General features: G+C 46.0%; 2 protein-coding genes and 1 pseudogene across 3 annotated transcripts; 1 reads left to right on the top strand and 2 right to left on the bottom strand.

The window, feature by feature from the left end:
• Positions 1-2,151: 2,151 nt before the first annotated feature.
• Positions 2,152-4,850, bottom strand: LOC104582675. Of its 2 annotated transcripts, XM_010233145.3 has the most exons (5): positions 4,334-4,850; positions 3,812-3,925; positions 3,630-3,728; positions 3,079-3,146; positions 2,152-2,407 (listed from the first exon to the last, which is right to left on the bottom strand). In XM_010233145.3, exons 2-5 carry the CDS (start codon positions 3,902-3,904, stop codon positions 2,317-2,319), a joined length of 351 nt encoding a protein of 116 aa, XP_010231447.1. In that variant the 5' UTR covers positions 3,905-3,925; positions 4,334-4,850; the 3' UTR covers positions 2,152-2,316. The 2 variants fall into 2 exon arrangements, 1 of the variants encoding a protein (XP_010231447.1); XR_001405753.1 differs by lacking the exons at positions 3,630-3,728; positions 3,812-3,925 and having other exon boundaries at positions 4,334-4,846.
• Positions 4,851-7,615: 2,765 nt separating this feature from the next.
• Positions 7,616-10,325, top strand: LOC100835521 (annotated as a pseudogene).
• An 11,646-nt stretch (positions 10,326-21,971) lies between these two features.
• Positions 21,972-23,825, bottom strand: LOC104583173. Its single transcript, XM_010234941.1, has one exon. The coding sequence runs from the start codon at positions 23,823-23,825 to the stop codon at positions 21,972-21,974; it is 1,854 nt and encodes a 617-aa protein (XP_010233243.1).
• Positions 23,826-25,961: the final 2,136 nt, after the last annotated feature.

Raw genomic sequence — 25,961 nt, forward strand, 5'->3', positions numbered from 1 at the left:
AAAATTAACTAAATAAATGCTAAGAAAAGGTGAAATCTAGTACAATGGTAAATTTTCTTTATCTTTGCCTTATTATTCTTGCGAAGAGATCATCTCTTAATTAAGAAAAGGCTTGTGTCTTTTCATCGTTTCTCTCTCTTTCACATCAGATTTAATCCTATGTGTCATCGCTAAAAAAAGACTGACGTCACCCCATTGTACACGCCCTCAGGCCAACAATCCTGGCACAAGCAGGGCTAAATTTACGCCTTGATGGTTCTACTTATCTAATCCGGTAATCTCCACTAACCACCCTATCATTTTGTCGATTCCCTTCAAGTTCCAGTCTCGCAGTCGCACTCGTAGAGGCCAGAGACGCAGACGCGCAATGAATTATTATGTTAAACTGCTTATTTATTTATTCCTGGCTTCCTGTCAAGTTATGTTTTGAAGTTATCATCGACCTGTGTAGAGTTCGGTCATGACAGAACTAAAGATCAAATTTCGATGTAACAAAATTCCACAATAAAGTTTGGGTTTCGTATCATAGAAACCAAGAAAAAAAAAGAACGAAATTGCATACCGATATATCTGACCGAATGCCCATCCATTGGAGGTCCCAAGGGTGGAAGTACGATCGATGTATTATACGTGTGGGGAGCACATGGCTCGTACTGCACTTCATTCCGTTTCCATTAGGATATCAAAGGTTTCCAGCTTCAAGTCGTACGTTTGACTAATTAACACCGCCCCCGTTGGTTTCTTGCCTTGTAAGAAAAAGAAAATGGCTCGTCCATGACCAATTAGGTTCTCAATCCCGCATACACCGGCTCGTGGCGTCTAGCTAGGTGTGAGCTGTGATGCCCCGTTGAATTGCAAACTTTATAGTAATTGAAGTAGCTCGCGGCACTTCCCCACTACAATCAGACACCTACAAATGATCGGACGATAAAACAGGATCGGACGAACTTGCACTGACGGTTGGATCCTTGCCCTCATGATTTAGTTACTGGATTTTGCTGGCCTGTTTATCAACTTAATATGTATGCGTCTACTCAACGCTCGCATGAAAATGCTTCTAGGTGACACCAGATCCGTGTAGGTTCCAGCACATCCCAGAAGGAACCAGCGACGGCCTAGAAACATATAGGGCGTTGTTCGGCCTAGCTAGTGAAACCTTGTCGTTTCCTCTGTAATCTTTTTGATGGATTGGCCATGTTTGGTGCCGGAGCAGTCGAAAGTGAAAGGGGAGGCGAGAGTCAGAGTAATTTACCGTTGAGTCGCAGTCTGACACACACCTAAACGCAAAAAAAGAAAACTTTTTTGCTCCTCTAGCCCCTGCCAGTTTCACTGACCAAAATGGCCTCCCTTCAAATCGAATGTCAAAAATGGCCTGACGAAAACACTTTTTGTCAGTTGAAACGGCGGAAAACACTTATTGCCAATTGAGATGGCGGAATGCCCTTCTTGCCAATTGAGATGGCGAAAAACACTTTTTTTTTTACTTATCGAACACCTTCATTGACACTTTGTGGACCATGTTGCCCAAGCAGCCAGCTCAAGCCTTCCGCCAACACAATTGACAAAAGGTCCTTTCTGCCAACTTAATTGGTGAGAAATTCTTTCCGCCAACTCAATTGGCAAAAAGTTACACGTGTCACTTTTTGGACTTTCCGCCAGGCAAGTTTTGGCATTTGGTTTGAAAAGGGGGTCATTTTTGTCAATTAAGCTTTTCAAGAGGCTAGGGGAGCAAAAAAAATCACGCAAAAACACACACTACTAGAATGCACAGTTTTCCCTAGTGCCAAATACTCTAGGTGAAAGCAAGAAAACCTCAGGTAAAGGCTTCACCTAGGGACTGCACTAGGGAAAGAACCTTAGGGGCATTTCAACAGCTCTAGGGAAACGTTTCAAGTATGGTGGGGAAAAAGGCCTTTACCTAGGGACATTTCAACAGCTCTAGGGAAACGTTTCTTTACCTAGAGGATGGAACTCTAGGAAAAGTTATCACATGGCAGATGTATGTCAAGGTGGAAAGTTACAATCCTAGGGTCATTTTAGCTCTAGGGAAAGGGGTGGGACCAAACTGGATCGGATATGCCATATTTGATTTCGTATTGACCGTAATTAAAATATATTCAAAAGAAACCAGAATTAATGACCAATTGAAACTACACAAAACAAAAATTAATTCAATCAATCTTAGTCTTCATTCAAATAACATGTTCATGACCAATAGCAGCCACACCAAAAAAACATCCACATTGTAGCCTTAACAGATAAGTAAATGGCAAGAGTTTTCTATGCTCATTAGCAACAATGAGAAAGTAAGTGCTCCTATTTGAGACTCATGGAAGAAAGCTCCAAACAAGACATCTTGATCCGCAACAAGCTCGTGGGCAGAAACATTTGAGCTAACTTCATGCCCCTGAAAATAAGATGACGCACACTTTAGGAATTTGATGAATACATGTAAAAAGCTTGGGCAGCATAACAATTATAAATATGACAATTTGGCCATAAGAGAAATCATTCATTTGAATCATTGCATATACATGTGCATAACCATTTAAATTCAGCTAAACAAGAAATCAATTACAAAGTGAAACAAGAAGAGAAGAGCAGAAGTAAGTGCTCCTATTTGCGACTACTTAAATTGTGCTTGTTTGTTTCATGTGTGTTTTATTTTATTACTTAACTATTTTTTCTCACATGTGAAATCATGTTTGAAAAAGAGTTTAGAAGTTCTTAGTAACAGAGCAACAGGGAGTAGGAGCCGAGCAAGGAGGGTAGGAAGAGTTCAAGTGTTAAAAGGTAATGTATATTCTCTTTTATCCAGTGAGGGAGAGAGTACCGGTGAATGTTTTAGAATTAAAGCTGCAGAGAAAAACAAAAGTTAGAAGGGGAGGGGAGAGCTTATTTTCTTGTAGTTAATGACATGTCAAGTTTAGGATCATATATCCCAATTTCCCACACATATAGGCACCCAATGCACATACAAAATAGCCATCTTAAATAGGGAGGCACCCATGCAGCAAACAAAGTAGCCATCTTAGGTTTTATTTCAGATGACAATGGGTTATATTTCAGATGACATACCTGAACAGAGGAATGATTTGTGTGTTCCTGAGCACACATGTCATGCTATTTTGGCTGTCATTCAAAATCTACAGAAGAAGAGATGAGTCATGCCTGTATATGAGAATTCACAGGGTGGTTGTTTTCACTGGTAGCAAAAATAGGTTGTACAGAAGTTATTCCCTGTAATATGGAGCAGGACAGATACTTCTTCGTATATTAAACATACTCGGTACGGATCAAAATCGCATCACGTACATGATATGTTATAGCAGAACAGACACAGCTAAGCACTCTATACTTGCTCGGAAAAAACATAGGTTTATATTTATGTGTTTTACATGCTGTGTAAAAAAAGAAATACAAACATCACTCTTCTTTATCATGTTTCCATAGCAGTAAGATGGTAGCTGGCTGTTGTGTTAACAAATTTAACACAAGAAAGCAAACCATATAGGCCTGGTCCCCATAAGACACAATTACGATGAGAGACAAACTTTACCCAGTGGAGAAGAAATCAAGCTTTTCACAGGAACTGCGAGATGGACACCTAGTTTATGATTCTACCGTACCTTTACAAACATAATCTCCCAAGAATCAATAGCCACAACGATCCTTAAACCAATTGAATTCATGAACTGGCTATCGATCAGCGAATACATGTTTTTCTTCTGTTTGACAACAAGAGAAAATCAATGTAATTTGTTGGTTCATCACATATTTGTCAGCATCAATGTTGAGTACAAACTCATACCTTTAAAATAGCAGGCACAAGGGTACCTAATCTGAGATGGCAAAGTAACAAAACATTCCCTTGGCAGCAACAGTTGCAGGATATCCCACCCATGCATCAGCTAGCAGCCTAACACTGCCACATAACGTTTAACTGAACTAAACCTGCTTCCTTAAAACAACAACAAAACACACAACTACAAAGGATTGTGAAATAATTTGGCTGACATGTGTAGACTATTTCCAAACTCAACCCGGTTGTCTCCCATCCTAATTAAAATATAAACCTTCAGCAATCTACATAACCAAAAAAAGTCTTCCACTGTTAGTTGTAACCTCTCTGTTTTATTAAGGATACAAAAGCATAACCACCTATATTAATAATAAACTCAGTGAGCAGAATAACGGTCGTAGGACCTGTTGAATCTTATCGCTGGCTAAGAATAAATCGTGGTAGGCGTCAATTGTAAATTTCTATAATACAAGAACATCTTTATATGTCATCTTTTGGTGGGCAGAAGGGGGGGAAGGGAGATGGGCTCACCACAGATGGATTGGCGGGCTCGAGCAGGGCAGCTGCGGTTCGGGGAGCTTAGGCGATGCCGACGAGCAACGACTGGAGAGGTGGATGGCGCTGGGAACAGCCGCCACCTCCAGCAACAGGGGAAGGCTGGGCCACCGGCAGCCTCCCTCGCTGCACAGTCTGCCGGATCCGGAACCGTGAGTGCCGGATCTGGGGGAGAGGGGGGGGGGGGGGGGGGACGGATCCCCCCAACCGACGATCTGGGGAGGAGGGCGGCTCAACCAGGACCGGGAGCAGTGGCGTGGGCGACGGTAGGGAGGAAGAAGAGAAGGGAGAGGGCCGGCGGTAGGGAGGAGAAGGAGGAGAGAAGGGAGCGTGGTAGGCGGCGGTCCTCGGAGGAAAGGTGCCGGCCGCTGGGCACGGCAAGGCGGCGCTGGTACGGCAGGGAGGCACAGCTATGGCGTGGCATGGGGCGGCGCGGAGACGGCGAGAGGTGGAAGGACCAAAGGAGGCTGAGATTTGTTTTTATTTTACGGGAGAAGGGATCTTTTGTTGTGGCGCGTGAAATTTTCGCTCAGCTTACGTCGCTCTCAACCGGGCCCGTGTAAAGTGACCCGCGACTCACCGAAAAAATTGGCAGGATGAAGAGAAAAGAGAAAACAAAATCGCCAGCCAGGAGGATCTTTGTCAGCCACATGGTATTCTTTACCTAGGGATAGAATTACCTCTAGGGATAGTTTACTCTACATTTATTTTTGAATGCAAATATTCTTTACCTAGAGTTACACTGTTTAGACATTTGCTTTACCTAAAAGGAAGAAATCATTCTAGATAAAGATTGTTACCCTACGAAAAACTGTGATTTCAAGCAATAACATACGTATATGTAATGCTAGCAACGAAACACTAACACGACGGCAGCCACGGGCTGAAAACGTTGGGTCCCCCGTTCTCTGTTTCTGTTGGATCTCCCGCTGCAGCTGCCGGCTTTAGGCATTTGGAAAGAGACAACGGCGAGTCTGCATATATACGTGGCGGCCCATAAACAGTTCTCCTATATACCCATCATACGTCGGATCGTTCCACGCGACAAAAACGCATGTGCCGATGAGATTCTCAAGGATCCGTGGATGTCTGCCGAGGAACATGTTCACGAAACCGACGGAATCACGAAGTACCTGATCGTCAAATTTAATGATGCAGCGAGAAATTAATCAGGAGGAAACTAATCAGCTCGTTGTATATCTGGAAGCAAGCACGCAGCCTGAAGTTGAGGTTAGCGCCAGGGGTCACCATTTACCAGATCGTGTAGTACTAGTACAGTGTGCCCGTACTGGGGGCTGGCCGGGGCTGGGACGGAGATTTCGTCGGGTGCACCAAACCGACCAGGTGCTCGGCGCCCACAAAGCAAAAACTGCCTAGAATGAGATGGTGTGCACTCGAAGCTAAAATCATGTGTGGATCCATTCCATTCAGCCGGACCAGTCCAGAGTCCAGAGCATACCGCCAAGCCGGCCGGTGCGGTAGTAGGCTAGAAAGTGGCGCAATCATGCGAGGACCTGCCAGCACTCACGGGGAACTCAAAGATCAGCCGCGATCACTTTGTATCTGATTCGGCATTCGGCAGGTTTACGTTACGGCCGTGCAGTGCTCGCGGCAGAAGTACCGCGAACGCTACCGCGAATGGTACCATGATTGGGACGGAGTACAGCATGCATGTGAAGTTGCAACAACGAAGAGCGGCTCCACGGCGGTGAACAAGGTCGATTTCAACAAAATAAACCTCGTGGCGAAACAATTTCATCAGATGAACACCGGGCGAAACTATTTCATAAGGATAACCTTTTTGCTCAGCGCCCGACTCTTAGGGCATGTACAATGGTTGATAAGACTGTCTTATCTTAGGCATTCCACGTCAATTAGAAAAGACAACAAAACATGTTGTACAGTGGGTTATTTCTTAGTGTTCTATATTAGAATTAATGTTTAGATGAATAAAATTAACTAAATAAATGCTAAGAAAAGATGAAATCTATTACAATGGTAAATTTGCCTTATCTTTGCCTTATCATTCTTGTGAAGAAATCATCTCTTAATTAAGAGAAAGACTTGTGTCTTTTTTTCGTTTCTCTCTCTTCCACATCAAATTTTATCCTATGTGACATCGCTAAGAGAAGGTTAACGTCACCCCATTGTACACGTCCTTAGGCGTTAACCGAGTGGATATCGCGCCTGCCTTGAAGGCGTTGAACGCCTGCCAATGTGGCCAGGCAGCGACAGCACGGGCAGTTGCCTTTGCATCGGCCATAGGAACAGCGCGGCGCTCCCCTCTGCACGACCCGGCAGGTATTCCTCGACTCTTCCCAGATTTGGCCGTCGAATTGATTCCCCCTCCTCCCCCGTAGGTATTCTAGTTCGTTCGCATGACTTTGATCCATAAATTTTGTCCGATTTGATCCTAGTTGCTGCCCCCCGGAAGAACAGGCGCGGCCGTTCCCCTGTCGGTGCGACCACCCCCTAGGTAATAGAACCTCGATTTCTCTTTGATTTATCCGTGGATTTGTTTCCTCGTCCTCCCCCAACGGTATTGAATCTCGTTTCCATGAATTTCATCCGATCAGTTTGCTGTTTATGTTCTGGATTAGTGCAAACCCTAGAAATTTAGGGATTTCCTAAATCGGACCGATTTGATCCTAGTCTAGGCTAACCGTGATATGAAATGGAATACCCATGTCGATTTGATGCTAGTTTAGGCTAACCGATTTGAACCTTAAGATGTGAAATGAAATCCCCGTTGATTTGTCCAGGAGGTCCTGATCTGAAATGAAATTCTCAATTAATCTGAAATGCAGTAGCGATTTTCTCTGAATTTAGAAATCAATTATGACTTGATTAGGTTGACTATACTGCATGGATGTGCTTGGAATTATGTTTGTAACAATTATTGTGGACCAATATTAGCATTCTTCATCGGTGACCATTGAAATATTTCAAAATACACATGTAGGTTTAATTGAATCTTCGTGGCAAATCTGTATGTGGCTAATCTCTAAGGTTAGAAGAGTATAGTATTAGGCAGCACACCTGATATTTGTCGTCCCGGAGGATTGGAATGTGCAAGCTCTTGGGTTAGGAGATGATAGGATGGTTATGTGAAGAAGCTGAATTAAGTTAGTTATGGTTTATATTTGTTTGTGTTTATCTCGTAATGATTGTTAGCATATTTACATCATTGGTGCTGTCATACATATAGATTTTCATAACAATTGTCATAAAATGTTTAAATTATGAATTGTAGAAACCATGGCGCTTTTACATGAGCATTACGATCAGCATCACCGCGGGCGTATTATGCGGGAAGAAGCGCGGGTAACTAATAGTTTCACATCTATTTACATATGACCCATCACATTATTTTGCAGGAATTAAGACCGTTGAAACTCCGGTCTCACGGGGCATCATCCAACGCCATGCGGTATGACGAGCGGTACACACCGTACATCGAGATGATGGGCCTCCTCCCTTTCATACATCTTGTAACCCGGTCCACGGCGTCGTTGAACGCTGCTGCAATCACCGCGCTTGTGGACCGGTGGAGGCCTGAGACGCATACATTTCATCTCATGACTGGTAAGATGACGGTGACGCTCCAGGATGTATCCATGATACTCGCACTTCCAATCGAGGGAGAACCGGTATGCTTGAATACCAACTCTTCGGGATGGCGCGAGAAGATGCAGCTTCTTATTGGTAGAGCCCCCGCTGAGGCTGAAGACCCCATGCATGATAGGGTACTCAGTGGCGCCACATATACTTGGATCACGCAGAACTTCGTGCAGTGCCCCGATGATGCTACAGATGCGGTGGTCTAGCAGTACGCTCGCGTGTATGTCTGGTATGTCATCACTAGGACTCTCTTTGCCGATGGGGGTGGCAGGACAGCCCAATGGATGTGGCTGGAGGCTTTGACTCTTTGGGACATGAAATGGAGCTGGGGTACGGCGGCACTAGCCTACTTATACCGACACGTAATGAGATGTTCATTAATTTTAATTTGTTAAACAGATGTTGTAATATATCATTGACTCGAGGGCACACGATATGACATGTTTTGTTTTCTTGTAGGACAGGTACGGACAGCGGGATTGGCGGTCCTTTGCTACTCCTGTCCGTGTGGAGCTGGGAGCGCTTTCCAGTGGGTCGTCCCAATTTTCTCAACTACCACCCATGGGATGACCATGGGAACCCACTATGGTGACCCACATGGGCATACAAGTGGGACCGGGTTTCGAAGAGCACCAGCTCCACAAAAATCCTATACAAGCAATGCACTAACGAGTTTGATGCCCTAACTCCTCAGCAGGTAATTCTCTAAGCTCATTCTCTTCTTTGCATAGTATCATGGCAATGTTGTGCTTACAGAGGCTCCAAAATATGTAGGTTGTGTGGCAGCCATATGGTGCGGGTCAGAATTTTGGGGAGACTTTCGAGTTCGCTCTGAACCCGAAATGCTTAGAAGAGAAACATCTGTGGGTGATGCAATGCCCAATGGTTTGTTTGTGGGCCATTGAGTATCATCTGCCACATCATGTCATGGCCCAGTTTGGATTGTTTCAAACAAACCCACCGAAGGGGAAGGACGCTAGCATCATACTGCATGAGTACGAGTTAACACACCGTTTAATATACATAGAAAATATTTGTTTCATATTACTAATACCATGTCTTTTATTATGTAGCTATGACAGGAAGAGGTGCAAAAAGATTCAGAATTGGCCCGTGGTTCACGGAGAGCACGTGGACAAGTTTAAGCGGTGTGTTGAGAAGGCGAAGCAAGCTCGTGGATCCCAACTTAGAGAGCATTGCCCTCTGGCTTTTAGCAACTATGTACGTTGGTTTCTCGCTAACACCCGTGCAAATATATGTCCACCTTCTTATGACCCAGATATTCTGGAAGAGCCGGTCCTATTTGACGACAACCGAATCATAAGGGAAGGGACGCAGACGGATTTTGCACCTGTCTTGAAGTTTGTGGTAAGTTTTGTCATATTATCGTTTCGTTTTGCCGTCATGCATCTAGTGGATTGACCTTGCAATTATTGCAGCGCGAGGAGATTAGGAAGGACGCCGATGCGTGCGAAACTGTTCTGGAAACATCGGAGGGACAGAAGTACAGCAGCACGCTTCGAGAGTTTGTGAAGGTACATTTCTGGAAAAACTTCATGAGCTAATGTAATGGTCATAACATCTTAACTAAATAAAAATATGTTAATCCGCAGCGAACGGGACAAAGACTCCGCCGGCTAGCGAACATTATGGGCTGTCGTGACACTAAGATTGTGACGGTGTCACAATCTACGTCGAAGCAGCGGACGGGAGATGTCGAAGCCTCCACTGCTGACCTTGATGACGATTTGTCCACACAGGTATTAACACAATGCCTAACAAACAATCATCTATTTTTTCCGCATATTTATTACACTCTCATCCTTCTGCTGAAATACAGGAAGGGAAGGAAGGAGATGAAGTGGATGACAACACCACGTTGAAGGCCTGGCAACGCTCCGCTATCAAGCTGAAGCCTCGGAAGCCGACCAAGCGCTTTAGACCTTCTGATTACGAGAAGAGAAAGAAGGTTGTCTTCGATGCTGCCGATGAAGATGAGGAAGAAGAGGAAGAGGAAGAGGAAGACGAAGAGGAAGATGTGCAACCTGTTGGGCGAAGGAAGAGGGCGATTCGGAAAGCTACTACACGCTCAACTAGGGGTAGGACAAATAAGTAGATTGAACTCAAAGTTGGACCATTTGGCTGTTTTTACTTTCGACTTGGTTGTCTTAGGATGATGTGAACGTTCTATGTAGTCATATGATTTTCATGCAAAATGCATTAGTAATGGTCAGTTATTCATTATGAGTTGTTCTGGAAATTATTTGGTTCTGTTTCATTTCAGTTGTTCTGGAAATTGTATGGTTGTGTTTGATTTCAGTTTGACAGTAAGGAAATGAGACCATAGCGCCGGGAAAGCAGGCACTGAGTCTCGCGCCTAAACGGTTAGCGCTGAACCACAAAGTCTCGCGCCTACACATCGGGCACTACACAGTTAAAACAATGGCACCAGAAAAAATACACATAGTTCACGCCTACCCCCTCGGCGTTAAACTTGTGCTATTTTTTTTAAAATAATACTGCCTCTGTCCAACAAAAGATGTCTCACGATTGTAAAAATTTGGATAAATAATACGCTTTTTGTCCATCATACCACAATTTGAACTAAAGACTTGACACATTGGATAAAATTAACAGACATTGATATTACCACAATTTGAACTAAAAGACTTACACCTTCGAACCTAGCCACGACTAAATTAACATACATCGATAATATTGCAATTGGACAGAATTAATGATAGCTAATACAATTGAAACACATTAGAAGCACTATTGAGTCCACTTAGGCAATTTTCCAGACGTATCGCCACGTTCTTCTGTAGCCTTTGCCATGGCGACCCTTTCTTTTTGCCTCTCCCTTTTTGCCTCACGAGCATCCTTACGCCTTCGTTCCTCCTCTTGCATCTCAAGCGCTTTCTCCCTGTTTTTCCTTAGTGCTTCATCAAAGTAACGACGTTGTTTCTCCCTATGCTCTTTCAGCTCTCTCTCTTGCTCCTCTTTCTCCTGGGCTGCAGCTTTTGCCGCACGCTCCTCCGCATGGAAATGCTGCCATGCACTTCAGGACCTTGTTTTAATCTCTTCCACCGCCCAATCCGGCATCTCCGTGTCAATCCAACGATACCACATGCATAGGGACGGAGGAGACTACAAAAAAGTCCACCGTTAGAAATCTAATATGACACACAAAACATGTTTTAGCACACCTAAATGTGCTTACCGGATGCTTTTACCGCCTTTTTCTCCCGCCACCGATTCCCGCAAGATACGAGTGAGTCATACCTAGAATGAGCTAGAAAACATCCGTTTTTATGTGTTGAACAAGAGGAATCCGATGATGATATCTTCATGGCAAGCATCAGGAGTAATAGTTCTCCATTCTCCAAAGGGGTAGAGATTGACGCCTAGAAGCCAGGCGCTGAGCCTAGATATATACCGCCCTGTCGGTGGGCGCTGCTATTACAACATTCGCGCCCACCCTTAGGGCACTAAACTAGTTGACCCCGAGCACAAACGCTACTGGAACGATTCTGGAACGCTGCTTGAACACTTCACGCCCTGTCGGTGGCGTTGTCTTAACTACTTTCGCGCCTTGTTGTCGGGCGCTAAATGTGCTTACCTCCAGCTTTGAAGACAATGGAACGTTTCAGTATCTGTGGACACAGGATATGAAATCATCAGCAAAAAAGACCACAGAAATGCTTTCATAACCACATAGTACATAACACACATAAATGCTTGGTTCTGATTACAACAAACTCTAACAAATAGAAGCACACAACATCTTAGGCAATGCCTTAACCTACATAACATAGAGTTGTCGACACACCATCTTAGACACATCATACATGACACACCACAGGACAGTAACCTCAAAGAACAACATATGAGAATAGTACTCAACACTGTGTATGCTTGCACCAATCTGCTCCCGGCACTGACCCATCAACGCTGCCAGCATAGCAATTCCACTCGTGCACCCGGGTAACACTACGAAAACCGACATATGACATGCCATCATCTGACCCATAATCTGTCATGAGTGGGTAAGGATCGACAACCTCATGAAGATGAACGATCACATCGAAAGTGATAGTACGCCTGGACAGTGGAGTCCCAGGAGCTTCAAAGGACTGCTCTATGGTGAGCTGAGTTTCCTCATCAACTTGAACTGGTATTGTGGTACGTATTGGCTCTGGCACCTCCAGCCTTAGCTTCTTCGGAAGATGCCACGGATCACGCATCCATGCTTTAAGCTTGCCGCAGCGAAGGTCGACAGGCGTTACATACTCAATAAACCCACCCCCCCAGCTGGTTTACAATCTTCTCCACAAAGTCTCTCTCGTACCCATCTTCGGGTAGCCCATCTAGCGAAAACACAGTGGTGAATGGGAGCACTGCGTCTTCGCCCCGGTAGGAACGTTTCCATCGAGCAAACTTAACAGTGCACCCGTTAACCTCTAGATGCATCGATTGATTCAACGCAGCCGTGCAATCTTCAGGATCGGTGAATCTAAACAAGAAGTTAGCTGGGGGGGGGGGGGGCAACTCTTTACAAGACATTCCATCCTCGATCCCACACTTCTGCATTACCGCATCAATGACATGGCGGATCGTAACTCAACGAGGCAGATTCTCAACTCCAGGAAGGATGGTGACCAGAAGTGCGCGGTCCTGTAGCCCCTTCTCCATTTCTTCCATCCCCGCTGTCCTCAAGACCACGATGCGCTTCGCGGCAGGCCGCAGCTCGGGGTCCCCGCGTCGCATCATGGTCGTTGTCTTCGTGTTACTTCATTGCGAGGTACACAACGTTTTCGTATCAAGGACAAGTTCGCTCCACGATACATTCACCTTTTCAAGTTTCTTGTTTGCTTCAACCTTCCTCCAACCTCTCTAAGGTACACGTTGTTTTTCATGTGTCCTATGCTCTGCTTCGCTTCTATATCTAGTCCTTGACCTTCCTATCCAGAGCGTTTGGTTCACATCCTTCGTGAAGCCGAATGTCGCTCTTCGACAAGACCGTCAAGCTCTTCAAGGATGAACCATCGCAACGTGAAGACCATCGTTGGACCGAGTATTCCACTTCCTTTCCTTCCTTCTTTTGGAATCTCGGGACGCGATTCCTTTGAGTGGGGGAGAGTTGTAACAGCCCGAGAGCAACCCTTTTCCTTTTAAGCCCTTTTGGACTGTTTTCTAATTTAATTGTTGTCATCATGTTGTCATGCTCATATCATTATTAACATGTTGCCATGTCATTAGCATCATCTCACATGTCGCTTGCACAAAATGTCACTTCTTTTGTGTGCTCATGTGTTTGTCATTTGTTGTGTTTGTAAAAGCCTAAAATTATTTTTATAAAAATCCTAATTTGGTTTGACAAAATAAATCCGGGTTTAATTAGGCCTCCCTCTTGTCTCTTATTTTTATTGCGAAAACCTAAACGTGCAAAACCTGTATTTTGTTTGAAGCTTTTGTTGGCCCAAAAGACCATTAAGCCAAACCCTAACTCTAGCCTTTTTAATCCCCTTTTCTTCTTTCTCTTTTTCTTTCTCTCCCTAATTCTTTTCTTCCGCCGCCAGCGCCACCTTCTCCCTGGCCGATCCCCTTCTTCTTCCTCTTCCTGCCGCCGCCACCCTCCTCCATGGTCGCGCCCCCTCTCTTCTCCTCTCTCCCCGCGCAGCTTTGCCCCGCGCTCGCCCGAGCTCCGCTACACCTCGCCGCGCGTTGCCTCGTCCACAACCGCCTCGCCACGCGCCTCCCCTTCCCCGAGCGCCGCCTCTCCTCGCCGGCCCGCTCCGCCTCCCCTGCTCCAGCGCCACAACCTCGTCGAGCCGCCTCCTCCTGCTCCGCCTCCCCATGTTCCAGCGCCGCTCGCCGCCGTCCTGCACCGGCACGCCCCGCCGGCGACTTCCACTCGGCCTGCTGCTCGCCCGCGTCCTCCTCTCCCCGGCTTCGCGCGCCTCCCCGTCGCCCGCGTCCGCCTCGCCGCTTCGCCTCCCCTTGCTCCTGGCCGCCTCTCCTCGTCGCCCTCGCTCCCCGCGCCTCCACCTTGCCTGGCCGCCCGCGCGCCTGCCCTTGCTCCCCGTTCTGCCTCTCCGCACCGCCTGCAACCACCGTGCCTGCCCGCGCCTCTCCACCACGCCGACGGCCTCCCTCATCTACAGCCTCACCCTCACCACTGGCAGCATCTCCTCCCTTGCCTGTGCTGCTCGCCGCCAGAGCCTGCTCCTCGCTGGCCAGACCACCTCGCCGCCAAGCTCCACCGATGCCGCTCCTTGCTGCCCCGTCTGCTGCTCCCCGCCCTCTGCTTCTTCTCCAGCCCACAGGCCCAGCCGAGCCCCTGCACGACCCAAGCCTCCTTGCGTGCTGCTGCTGCTCTCTATCTCCCTCTCGGTTGCGTGCTGCTGCTGTTGCTGCGCTAGCTCTCCCTCTCTCTTCTCTCCTGTTGTGGTGTTGCCACTGCTCTTTGCCCTCTCTGTGCTGCCGCTGCCCTCTCTCTTTGGTGTGTTGGTGCTACTGCTACCGTGTGCCGAGGAGACCGAAGACCCGGAGCCGGACGAGTAGCCGCGCACGACTACATACGAGGAGCCATGAACGACTACGACGACTAAATCGCCTACATGTACGACTACCTCGACGACGTCGACTACATCGACTACGCCGTGGCACGCTACAAAGGTAGAACCTTGGAGCGATCGTTTGGTGTCATAGACCCGTACATTGCGAATAGTGAAATGCATGTGTTGTATGAGATGGCCGTGATTGTACCGATATTATCAATAGTTGCAGGTACCTTGTTTCCATTAGTGTGTGCAACCCCGACCTAGTTGGATCCTTGTGTTGTTCTTGTTTTTAAGCATGCGTCGCACCTATCCATGTCATTCTCATCCATGATAATACAACTATAATATTGTTGTGTGTAGTTAATCCATTAAACTCTTTTCCTTGCATATGGAGTTGTATAGATGCTATGTGTAGTGTATTCGGACTCCATTTAACTTGGTAATCGTATATCAGATTTACTCTTGGAATCCTTAATGTGACATGCATCATCCCTATGACATGCATCATTCTTTGATTGTGCATATTAACTACCACGTGTATCTTGTATGCTTATACTTTCCTTTTATGGCGTGTATTTGCTTCTTCCTCGCTAGTCTGCGATTCCTACGACGACGACTACACTTGTGTTCTTCTTTCAGGATTCTTGCTCAATTCCGGGCAATTGAGTACTCCAGGCAAGCAGCCATTCCTTGACCATGTCGATTCTACCTATTGCTTCTCCCTCAATCTTGCATTAAGTTACGATCTCAGTCTTGTCACGATGCCTCTAGGTTGCATAGCTTGTTAGTCAGCTCTACTCAAATGCCTTTTGTCCTGTTACTTATCCTATTACCATGTCACATGTTGTTGTTGCCCTACTTCTTGGTCATTAGATGTCATGCTTAGTTACGAGTCTAGTGTCCTTATATCCAGGGTTCCACAATTGCTACGTCCACATGCTACTTCCTGTATTTAAATTGCAATTATTAAACTGTGATATGATATTAAAATTGTAGCAAGACAACGATGGGAGGCCGTGCTCTAATGCATTAGTGATTTGTTCCATTTGCGCCGACCTAAGGACTGAGTTCTCGTTTTCGCCGATCCAAGAAACTTCGCGCTAACCGCTCGTGGGAGAATATATGGGTTCCCCCTCGACTTAGTACTTGATCCTCAGCTCTTCCAGGGGCCACATAGTTCGGGCGTTCCATTGGCATATCGCATATACACTGGTGTTGTGTTGGAGACTTGTTGGTGACTTTGCATTCATATAGGATTGCGGCACTAGTCTGGAGTGGTCATCCCGCGGGCCCTGAACCACTACCAGCTGTCCACGCAACTCTTGAGTCCGTACGACGCTTCGGCCGGGCTCTCGTTTCGGATAGACTCGACTGGGTGGTCCTCCTGGATTAGTTGTGGAACTTGGAAACGTCGTGTCGCTCAATCCAGCCAGCGCACATTTGAGTGTGAGCACGCTTGGCATTCGTGGGTTGGTCGAACATGTACGGGTAAATTGGTGCATCCTGTAGGGTTAAATCTTTCGGAAAGCCGTGGCCGCGGTCATGGACGACTTGGTTGGTCATTACTTGATCATAGAGAACTTAACCAACTTAATCTCAACAACTTGAGTAGTAATTAGCCTTAATCATGGATATGCTTAAAACTGCTTAAGTGTGAGTTTCCTTTTGGATTGCTTCCTTACAGGTTGTTGAGGGGGTGATATGAGGATTGTGTTGTTTGGTGTTTAGTAAATAGGTTAATCACCTTCCACCTGGTAGACGCTTCTCATCCTCTACTTAGACGATGTCATTAGTGTGTATCTCCAGATATATTGCTGCTGCATCACCACTCCATATTTATCCATCCTTTGAGACTTGTTGCATAATTAGATTAGTTCTCCCCGTAAGTCTTGCGAGTACTTTGTACTCAATTGCTATGCAACTTTGTTTTCTTCAGAGGTTCCAGCAGAGCAGGTGAGCCGCTAGCTTCTTCGTGGAGCACGACGTTGGATTCGATGTTTAGCTAGGAGATCCAGATCAGGGTTCTGAGACTCGTGGCGGGTTTCCTTCCAGCCTCTTCAGACCATGTTGTATTCTTGTCCGTACTCGGGCATAATTCGACTTCCACTGATGTAATGATGTAATGTTGGGACATGTGTCCTCTCCTTGTAATAATTGTTATTGTGCTCCTTGTATGAGCTTTGTAATTACTCTCTTCTGTAGAGTTTTGGTAATGATATTCATGTTGCAAAAATCCTGCGATGAGCACATTAATGCGTGTATGTATTGAGGTGTTTATCGTAGGTTAAGAACCTGAGGCTTGAATTATGCAAAGGTTAGCACTTTGGGGCTAAATTGTATAATTCCGGTCATGGGGTCTTACACAGGTGAAGAAGGCCGGGGGACTGGTTGTGGTTGTGGTCGTGGGTGAGTTCACAGTGCTGGGGTCGGGATGCGGATCCTTTTTATAAGTGCACGACCTTAACGCACACCGACAAGGCGTTACGCTCCAAATCTTCACGCACTGTCCGTCGGCTTTACGCAGGAGAGTTTAACGCCGACCGACAAGGCGCTACTTGATGGGTTTAACGCCGTCTCGTCGGGCGCTAAACCTCCGTGCGCTTAAAGCTCCAGCCGCGACCGAGAGGGCTAGACCTAAAACAATTTCCCCCAATCGTCGTCCTCGGCCTCTCCGCAGCCTCTCTGCCGGTTAGAGCTCTATACCGCCGCCGGCTGCCGGGATCTATCATCGCCGGCCCCGAGATCTACTGCTTCCGGCGTCGACGTCTACTCCCGCAAAGGCAACCCGATGAGTTCTTTCTCTACTCACACGATTTAGGCGTCTTGTTCGTAGGCTAGGGTTCTTATTAGCTCGTCTCGTACGTACGTAGGGATGGGCTGCAGTGGCAAATCAAAGGAAGGGCCAGCTTCAATGATGGATTGGATTACGGATTCGTTGGATGGCACCATGAACTCACTGGACAAGGTTTATTTTTTTTCACTTCATTACACGTGTACTTGTTGGTTCTTGCTTCATTTCGGAGTACTAATATGCCTTAATGTAACATGAACATGTCTAGTTCAACATTAATATCAACGACCCAAGTTTTTTGCTGGAGCATGGGCATGATGAAATTGATGTTCAGCACTTACCGGGGAGTGTTATTTTGAAGAAGATGAGGGTTGTTATGGAAGCAAAATTGAATGAAGAGAAGCGTAAGAACCAAAAATTAGTCGATGACATGATGAAGATGAAACAAACTCTGGAAGCACAAATTGCTAAAGGGAAGATACACATGGAAGAGATGAAAAACGAACTAGACGAAAGGAGGAACAAGGATGTCGAAGTTAAAGATTTCGCAGTGGCTTCATGTAGTGTGGCACTCACTCTTGCTGCTGTTTTGTTTTCCATCTGTGCGAAGAGGCCATAGGCGGCTCCAGTTGTGTCGTATCATGCTTTGTTGTATCATGCCCGTTATCTACTAATATGCATTTCTGTATGTGTTTTAGACTCCTACTAAGAACAATTCAACTATGTAATAACCGTTTACCATTCCGTTGAACAATTTAAAGTTCTTGTATGAAGCGATCGCCCCCGTACATGGTTCGATCTCTCTGCTTAATGTGCTAGTCCCTGGATCGACTCACTAGCACACACAGTTCCAAGATGTAATATCAAGATACAAAGGTCAAAGTACTTTATTACATCGCATTATCCAGAATATAATTGTACTTACAAAACTTGCATGACCCCTCGGGTCAGCATAACAAAATACTGTTTCAAAAACTTGCAGCGGAAAGGTAGAGCAAATGGGCCACAACTACTCCCAAAGGAGAGAGCATGTTGGAATGTAAACACATGACCCAAGAACATCGACGAACCTCACTTTTCGTCAGATTCATCTGCATTATTAATTGCAGCCACTACGTGCTCAATACATTGAATGTATTGACAAATTCACCTGGAAGTTATAACAAATCCTACCAAGTATATGCAATTGAGGTATAGTGGGTCAGGCTTTATGGCGTGGTAGCAAAACATAGTTTATCCTACTACAATTGAATGTTACATTATTGTTAACTAATGGACACCGGGTAGAAACACCGATGCTCCTATTAATCTAAGGACATCGAGTAGATACATCAATGCTCCTAAACCCAAGTTCAAACCATTCATTTTATTTAAGAAGTTGGAATGAGTGAGACCTTCCTTACAGCCCCCATATCTAGTTGCTCATGATTGTCCGTAACCGGGGACACGGCTAAGTACTTAGTTTGACACTCTCAAGAGGTGGTACACTTTATCCACAAGAAATCGACGTGTTGATCCCTTGCTATCCTTAGGGTAGAGTAGCAACGGCATCGATTACAGGAATTTTCAGAACATAATCCTCCAGACCGCCTGAGGGACGCACTCCCACCTACACAGCTACATACCGATGTCATCCTCGGATCCGGATTCATCTTTCTTACATCCATCCTGGCAGAGCCCATATTACCATGTGGTTGTACTGGAAGCTACTAAACAGGAAAACTAGTCCAGTCTCTGGATACACCGGGTGGCATTCCACATTTGCGACGCAAGCGCTCCCCGAATCCACGGGGAGACGTCCGTGGACGATCCGCCCCCGAATCCACGGGGACTCGACTCAGAGGGACCCATAGAAATGGACCTAACGTCGCATAACATCTCGAATCCTCAAAGCCGTCCACTCAGGATGGTTCATTAGGATTGTTTTGCCAAGTTTCCAAAATTACTCCACATAATCAGTTTCACAGTGATTGAGATTCCCTCCCACGTATACTAACATAGCATGGCTAAGCAATATCTAATCACGATGGCTATTGGTGGAGGATCCAAGACAAAGGTAACCCTATCGCTAGTAGGTCAAATCATAGCTAGCATAAGTACGAGTAATAATCCTATCAATGCATTTCTACAAGCAACACTAATACATAAATATTTAAAATAATAATAATAAGATAATGATCAAAATGAACTTGCCTTGGTAGCAGTTGGAGTTCAAACACTCGTCGCAATCACAAGGTTCGCTCTCCGAGAAAACTATACGGAACAAACAACATACACATACATAAACACACAATTCACATCATGACGAAATAAGATATGCTATGAAAATGCAATGTTGACATGAATTGGTTTATTTTATTCGGGTGATCAACTGGTCCAAAGCATTGGCAATTTAAAATTAATGCATTAGGTTTAAAAAAAAGCAAAAAAATTTGATTAAAACCCTAAATTAAGGTTTTAGTGGCATCAGCCAAACAATTTTATTCCAAAATTTATCTCCTTGTCCCACTGGACAGAAGACATTAAAACAATATTTTGGCACTGGTTTCAATTGAAAAGGATCTCTAATTAATTAGTTATGAATTAAATGGCATAAAAGGCCTTTCTGTAAATTGACTGAGATTCAAATGTTCAAATTTAAATTTAAAAAGTGTCAAAAGATTCTACAGATTGAGAGCTTTCCAGAAAGGTAAAATTTGCTAAATTTGGCCAAAGGGTTTAAAAGTTATAAGCCTTCAAAGTTACACGGGCTTTTCTGCAAAAGTGCCATTTATTTTAAACCGGGATTCATATTTTCATTTTTAACATGGACACGTGGCAGCTCCCTATTGGACGATACCGGTTCGGGTATGGAATAAAAGAGGGCCGTCGGATTTAAAGATGGATGGACGGCCGAGATGAACCCATACCCCTTCGTTTAAGTGATTTAATCTGAGCCCTAGGATGAAGATCGGACGGCTCAGGATGGAGGAGCTCACCGGCGGCTAAGGTTCCGGCCAGGGTCGGAGACGAAGGCGGTGGCGACGGCGTGGGGAGGCGGCGCTGCTACTCCGGTGCTCCTCGGGCTTCGAGAAAAGGCGGAGGAGGCGCGGCTCGGTGCGACGAGGACGATGATGGTGGCGGTGCGCCTCAGCGAGGACGAGGGCGACGCCTAGGACGGCGTCCGTGTCCAGCGGCGGCGGCGAGCTTCGGTCGAGACGGGGCTGGGTGCTACGGGACACAAGGAGCAAAAGCAAGCGCGTCACAAAGCGCGGAACGAAGAGAGGAGAAAGAAAAACGAAGTCACGGCAGCTATGACTCACCGGCAAGTCGGCGGCGACTCAAAAACGCGGCGGCGTCCGAAGCTTCAACAGCGAGAAATTTAGGCAGCCTGGCGGCGTGATTGCGAGGGAGGTCAAAGGAGAAGGAAGGAGGGGGTCGCGGCCTTTAAAAGGACGCGCTCGGGCTGCGGTTTAAGGGACGGAGCGAGGAGATCTCGGCGGAGACGGCACGACGGCGAACATGGCAGGCACTCGCGTCGCGGCGGAGATCCGGGGAAGACGATGCTGACGCGTGGGCCCCGCGCGTCAATGGCTCGGGCACGCGCGCGGCTAGCTGGGCCGATCTGGCTCGGTCGGTTCGCACGGGACTGGGCCAGTTCGGCCCATTTGGCCGGTCCGGTCCGGTTTTCCCCCTTTTTTTTTCCTTTTCTTTTTCCTTTTGTGTTTTTCCTTTGTATCTTTTGATTTTGAAGTCCAAATAGATCCATATAAATTCCAGAAAATTTGTAAAATCATGTTTTATCATGATTCAGCTTTTGGGACAAAATTCTCTCCAAAATAAAATAGCTAAAATCAATTTTGCCATATAAATGCCTTTTAGGGCAATGTAACCATTTGAAAAAATATAGTTTTTCAAATACAAATTAAATACCAAAAATTATGGGATAGTTTATTTATGCAATAAACCCCTTTTGTAGTTAAACCCTATTGGTTTAAAGATCCAAAGCTCAAATGGGTGAAATACTAGGATTTAAATTGAAATAAAACCTCTCCAAAGCCTTTTGAGATTCAAATTTGAATTCAAATATGCAATTGTGGCATGATGCTCATGAGTGCAATGCATATGAAAGGGTTTGAAATTTTGGGATGTTACACTGTACGAAAAATAAGATTCGATCTTTCTGTTGGTTAAGATCTATTTTTCCCCAGCATTAATTACTAATGTTTCTATGCTCATTTTCTGATTTAACATTCTGTCATGACCTAGCGCCTATCTAGAAGGCGTTATCATAATGACAAATAGCGCCCGGCGCTATGGCGTTAAAGGCCTTTAACGCCTTGTCGGTGGGCGCGAATGTGCCTACCTCAGCGCCTTTTCTTGAGGCGTTAAGCATATCAAAATGTAATAAAGCTTCACTCTCAGCCTTTTCTCGAGGCGTTAAGCATATCAAAATGTAATACATTCACAAAAGATGCACGAGGAGATATAGTACTAAGGTTCTTACTAAATAGCGGTTCCGATTACATTCAATAGTGCAATACCTGATACATGAAGCTAAGAACAACGATTCGGTGGAGCCAGGAGGCCAATACATATGGGGGTTAATATTCCTAATACATTGAAGCTAATACATTACCACACACACAGGAAATACATATTAGGGGTTAACTTGCAACGAGGGCCTCTTGCACGAGCACTCGCATGTTCGTAGCGAGAACTCGAACGCCCTGCCTCCATGCTGCACACCATCACTTGTTGTTCCTCTGGGCTCATTCACTTGGTAAATCCATTCATCGTTATCAAAACATACAGCGGTTTGGGAGTCTGCTTTTCTTGTCTGAAAAGTAATCCATGCATCCACCTTTGGTGGGTACATGTACTTCTTCTTTGCCCTGTTCTTTCCAGCAATCTGCCTATCTGTTTCCTCCGAATATTTTAGGAAATACCCGTTCATCTTGTCAAATGTGTATTGAACAATAGCCGTGACGGGCAATGCACGAACCCCTCGGAGTACCATATTGAAACATTCTGCCATGTTACTTGTCATTTGACCGTACCTACGACCCCCTTCGTCAAATGCTCGTGCCCATTTCGACCTTGAGGCCAGGTGCCTATTCAAAAATTCCAAAACCCCCGGAGAAAGATCTCGCGAAGTCAGCAATGCATTGATCAAATTTGAGAAACGACGCTCCGAATAGGCCTGACAACAATGCTTCAGATAATCCGACAACTCCTGGTTCCTACAAGCCCTGTAAAAGTTGGCAACAAAATGCCTCATGCACCATCGATGATGCAATGGAGCAAATCCAGGCAACTCAACCTCCATTGCATTCAAGATGCCTTGGTGACGGTCTGAGATGACACAAACTTCCATGTGTTGAGGTATAACCTTTATTCTCAATAGCCCTATGAACCATGCCCAATTATCGTTGCTCTCTGCAGAAACCAAATCAAAAGCCAATGGAAACAGCCGGCTGTTGGCATCATTAGCTATTGCAACCAACATAGTGCCCTTGAATTGTCCGGTCAGGAAAGTGCCATTCACGGAGATGACCGGCCTATAGTGCTGAAAACCCCTTATGCACTGCTCGAAAGCCCAGAATGCAAGGCCAAAGACTCGGACATTTGCACCGTTGTAAATTCTAGTTCTTTGCCCAAAAGGCTCGACCATATGAATCATGCCTGGGTTGGTATGAGCCATCGCTCCCAACAACCTAGGGAGTCGGTTGTATGCTTCCTCCCAATCACCATACAACATGTTGAATGCAGCTTGCTTGGCCTTCCATGCCTTCCCGTACTTCACCTTGTAATGGAAAAGAGCATCCACAAGTTCGATGACTTCCTTGATCGACATTGTCGGTAGTGACTTGATGGAATTGGAAAGCTTGTAGCCGATGAATTCCGAGGTGAGTTGCAGGTGATCTATTTTCACATCCTTGTCATCTCGGTTTTTTCCTGTACAAAGGTGAGTTGCAGAACAACTATATATGTGCCATTCGGGCCCTCCTTTTAGTGGTCTTGCACGAACAATCCATGGATATCCTTCCTCCACACATTTAACCGTGTAACGAAGCTTCGTGTCCGCATGAATCACCTTGTATGGATGATGAGACGTAACAGAGTACTCCTTTATCCAAACCTTGTATTCCAACAAAGTTCGAAACCTTATTCCCGACTGAATGACATACTCATCCTCATTCATATCCCTGTAGGAGATGGGTCTTGGTCCAAGAGAATTACCCTTGTCACCGTCTACTACGGCTTCATCCGCCAAACTAACATTGCGGAACAATGATATCCGATGATCATGCCCTAACACCTTGTCGTGAACTTTCGCTTCTTTCGTTGTGAACCCATCCTCATTCACTTCTTCATCGGGATCGTTGTCATCCGAATCCGCAGCATAAGATCGCCCAAAAGGTAGGTCACGATCCATGTCCTCCTGCAAACAGTATGCAGCCAAATCATTGATATTGTTGTCATGCAAATCATCATCCCTATCATCGCCCATGTTCTCATCATTCTCTTCCGATTCTGGCTTGCTTGTTGACGCATCGGAGGCCCCCTATCCTCAACTTGGTTCATGTGAGGAGAACTTGTTGTTACAACATGAGATTCCTTTCGCACAGGACTTACGATGTGCAAATTGCCATCAACCTTCCTTCCAGCGATTAACTCTGAATGCTTGCTACCGTCCACTTGGTTCATGTCTGCCGGATTACTTGTTTCACATTCAGCCTGCCTTCGAACAGGACTTGAAATGTCCAAACTGCCGTCAACCTTCCTTGTAGCGAATAACTCAAGAGCCTTGTCTTGTGATGCCGCCACCGTCTCTTTGTATGCGGCCCATCGTTGCTCGGAACATATGCGCATTGTCTTCCATCGGAGGTGACTGCCGAACCCAACATTCAGTCTTCCCTCCAACTCCACCACAACATTTCGATCCATCCATTCCAACTCAATCCGCACTGCTTCCAATAGCTCTCTATAGGTAGGACTACAATCGAATACCAAGTCTCTCTCCTCCACATCCGACTTTTCATTGCCTCCCAAAAAAGCATCTTTGTCCACGTAATGAACATGAACTATTTTTGACATCTATAAAAAGATTACAACGGAAAACTATCGTCAAGGCCCTGAGGAGTATAAACTATCAGCTTAATGGTTCCAATTACCTAGTAACCTAAATTAACCTAAATTACGATTCTCACTCAGATCTAGGTTACATCCATCAAATCTTGGCTTTGGATTCATCCATCAAATCTTGGCTTTGGATTCATCCCTACGATGCCAACACATTAAAACAACAAACCTAACTCAACCCTAGCCTTCGGATTCAATTAACCTAACTGAATCGAAACCTAGCTAAAGAAAGGAAAGGGGGGGTACCTTGCTGCACTTTGCTTGTCGGGGTTGGAGGCGAACTCGACCCCCCGAGCCGCCTCCGATTCCACAATCTTGGGGGCATGGCGCACACCGCCATCTATTCCTCCGCGCGTGCGAGCGCCCTGCCTGCAAGAATCGACTGGAGCTAGGTCTGTGCACCCGCGTGGAAGAAGTTAACCATATAAGACTCTCTTATCATGTAGCGCCTTAAGCGAAGGCGCTACATGTTACTGTCTAACACCTTACCGTAAGGCGCTACATAACCTTTCGTGCGGGGCCGGGAAGTGCCACGCTGGCTCGGACTTGCCACGTTGGCAGGCCCCATAGCGCACAAGTAAGCGGCGCTATGAAAGGAAGTATAACGTCTAAGAGTAAAGATTATCCCCGTGAAATAGTTTCGTCCGGAGTCGTGTGATGAAATAGTCGAGGCTCGATGTCTATTTCGTTGAAATCGACGTGAACAAGTAAATTCGGCCGGGGGGGCAGCATGCAGCAAAGCGTTGCTGCAGGTGGGGCTAGCTAGGAGCGCGAGGCGGGGCAGAGGGCTGCTACCAACCGTTGGTTGCGCAGCGTACGGTGGACGCCAGTTTCGATTAGTTACTGGAGTACGGGCTGTCGTAGTAGTAAATGCTTTGCTGCTGAGACTCTGGGCTGGGGGGCGTGGGCGCCACCGGCGGTCGGCAATAATTTTCGTTCCTTTGTAGCCGGCTGCCGACGCATGCGCCGAGTTAGCGGTGCTACCATACGGAAGAATTCCATTGACGCCGCCGGTAGAAACCGTGATTGAGAGAAGAAAAGGTGGATGGGCGATGATGCAAGATCGTTCTAGAGAACCAAATGGAAGAATTGATTCATGTCAGACTGCATTGCATCGAGCATGGCGCAGGTACACGTAATTTGCGGTACTACTACATCTTAGAGATGGGTCGTAGGTACTCGGGCGATTACTGCTACTGCTCTGCTAGGGACCTCGCCGACTGACCGACGTACGCTTGCATTTACTGAGGAATCCCGTTTCTTGTTCCTTCCCCGGTGGAAACTTCATTGCATACACAGAGGGGAGCTACGGCACTCCTTTGCTGCCAGGTACTCCGTAATCATTATCACCATTTAATCTTTATTAATCCCGAAACAAAACAGAAAAACACCTTGACTTTCCTGCAACAGCACACCCACGTAGAAACAACAGCAGAGACATACATACATGCGCAAGCTCATCCTCGGAAGAGACAAAGCAGCCTCGGAATAAAGAACTCCCGTT

The sequence above is a fragment of the Brachypodium distachyon genome, chromosome 2 (assembly GCF_000005505.3).
Source record: "Brachypodium distachyon strain Bd21 chromosome 2, Brachypodium_distachyon_v3.0, whole genome shotgun sequence".
In the NCBI taxonomy this organism is placed as follows: domain Eukaryota; kingdom Viridiplantae; phylum Streptophyta; class Magnoliopsida; order Poales; family Poaceae; genus Brachypodium; species Brachypodium distachyon.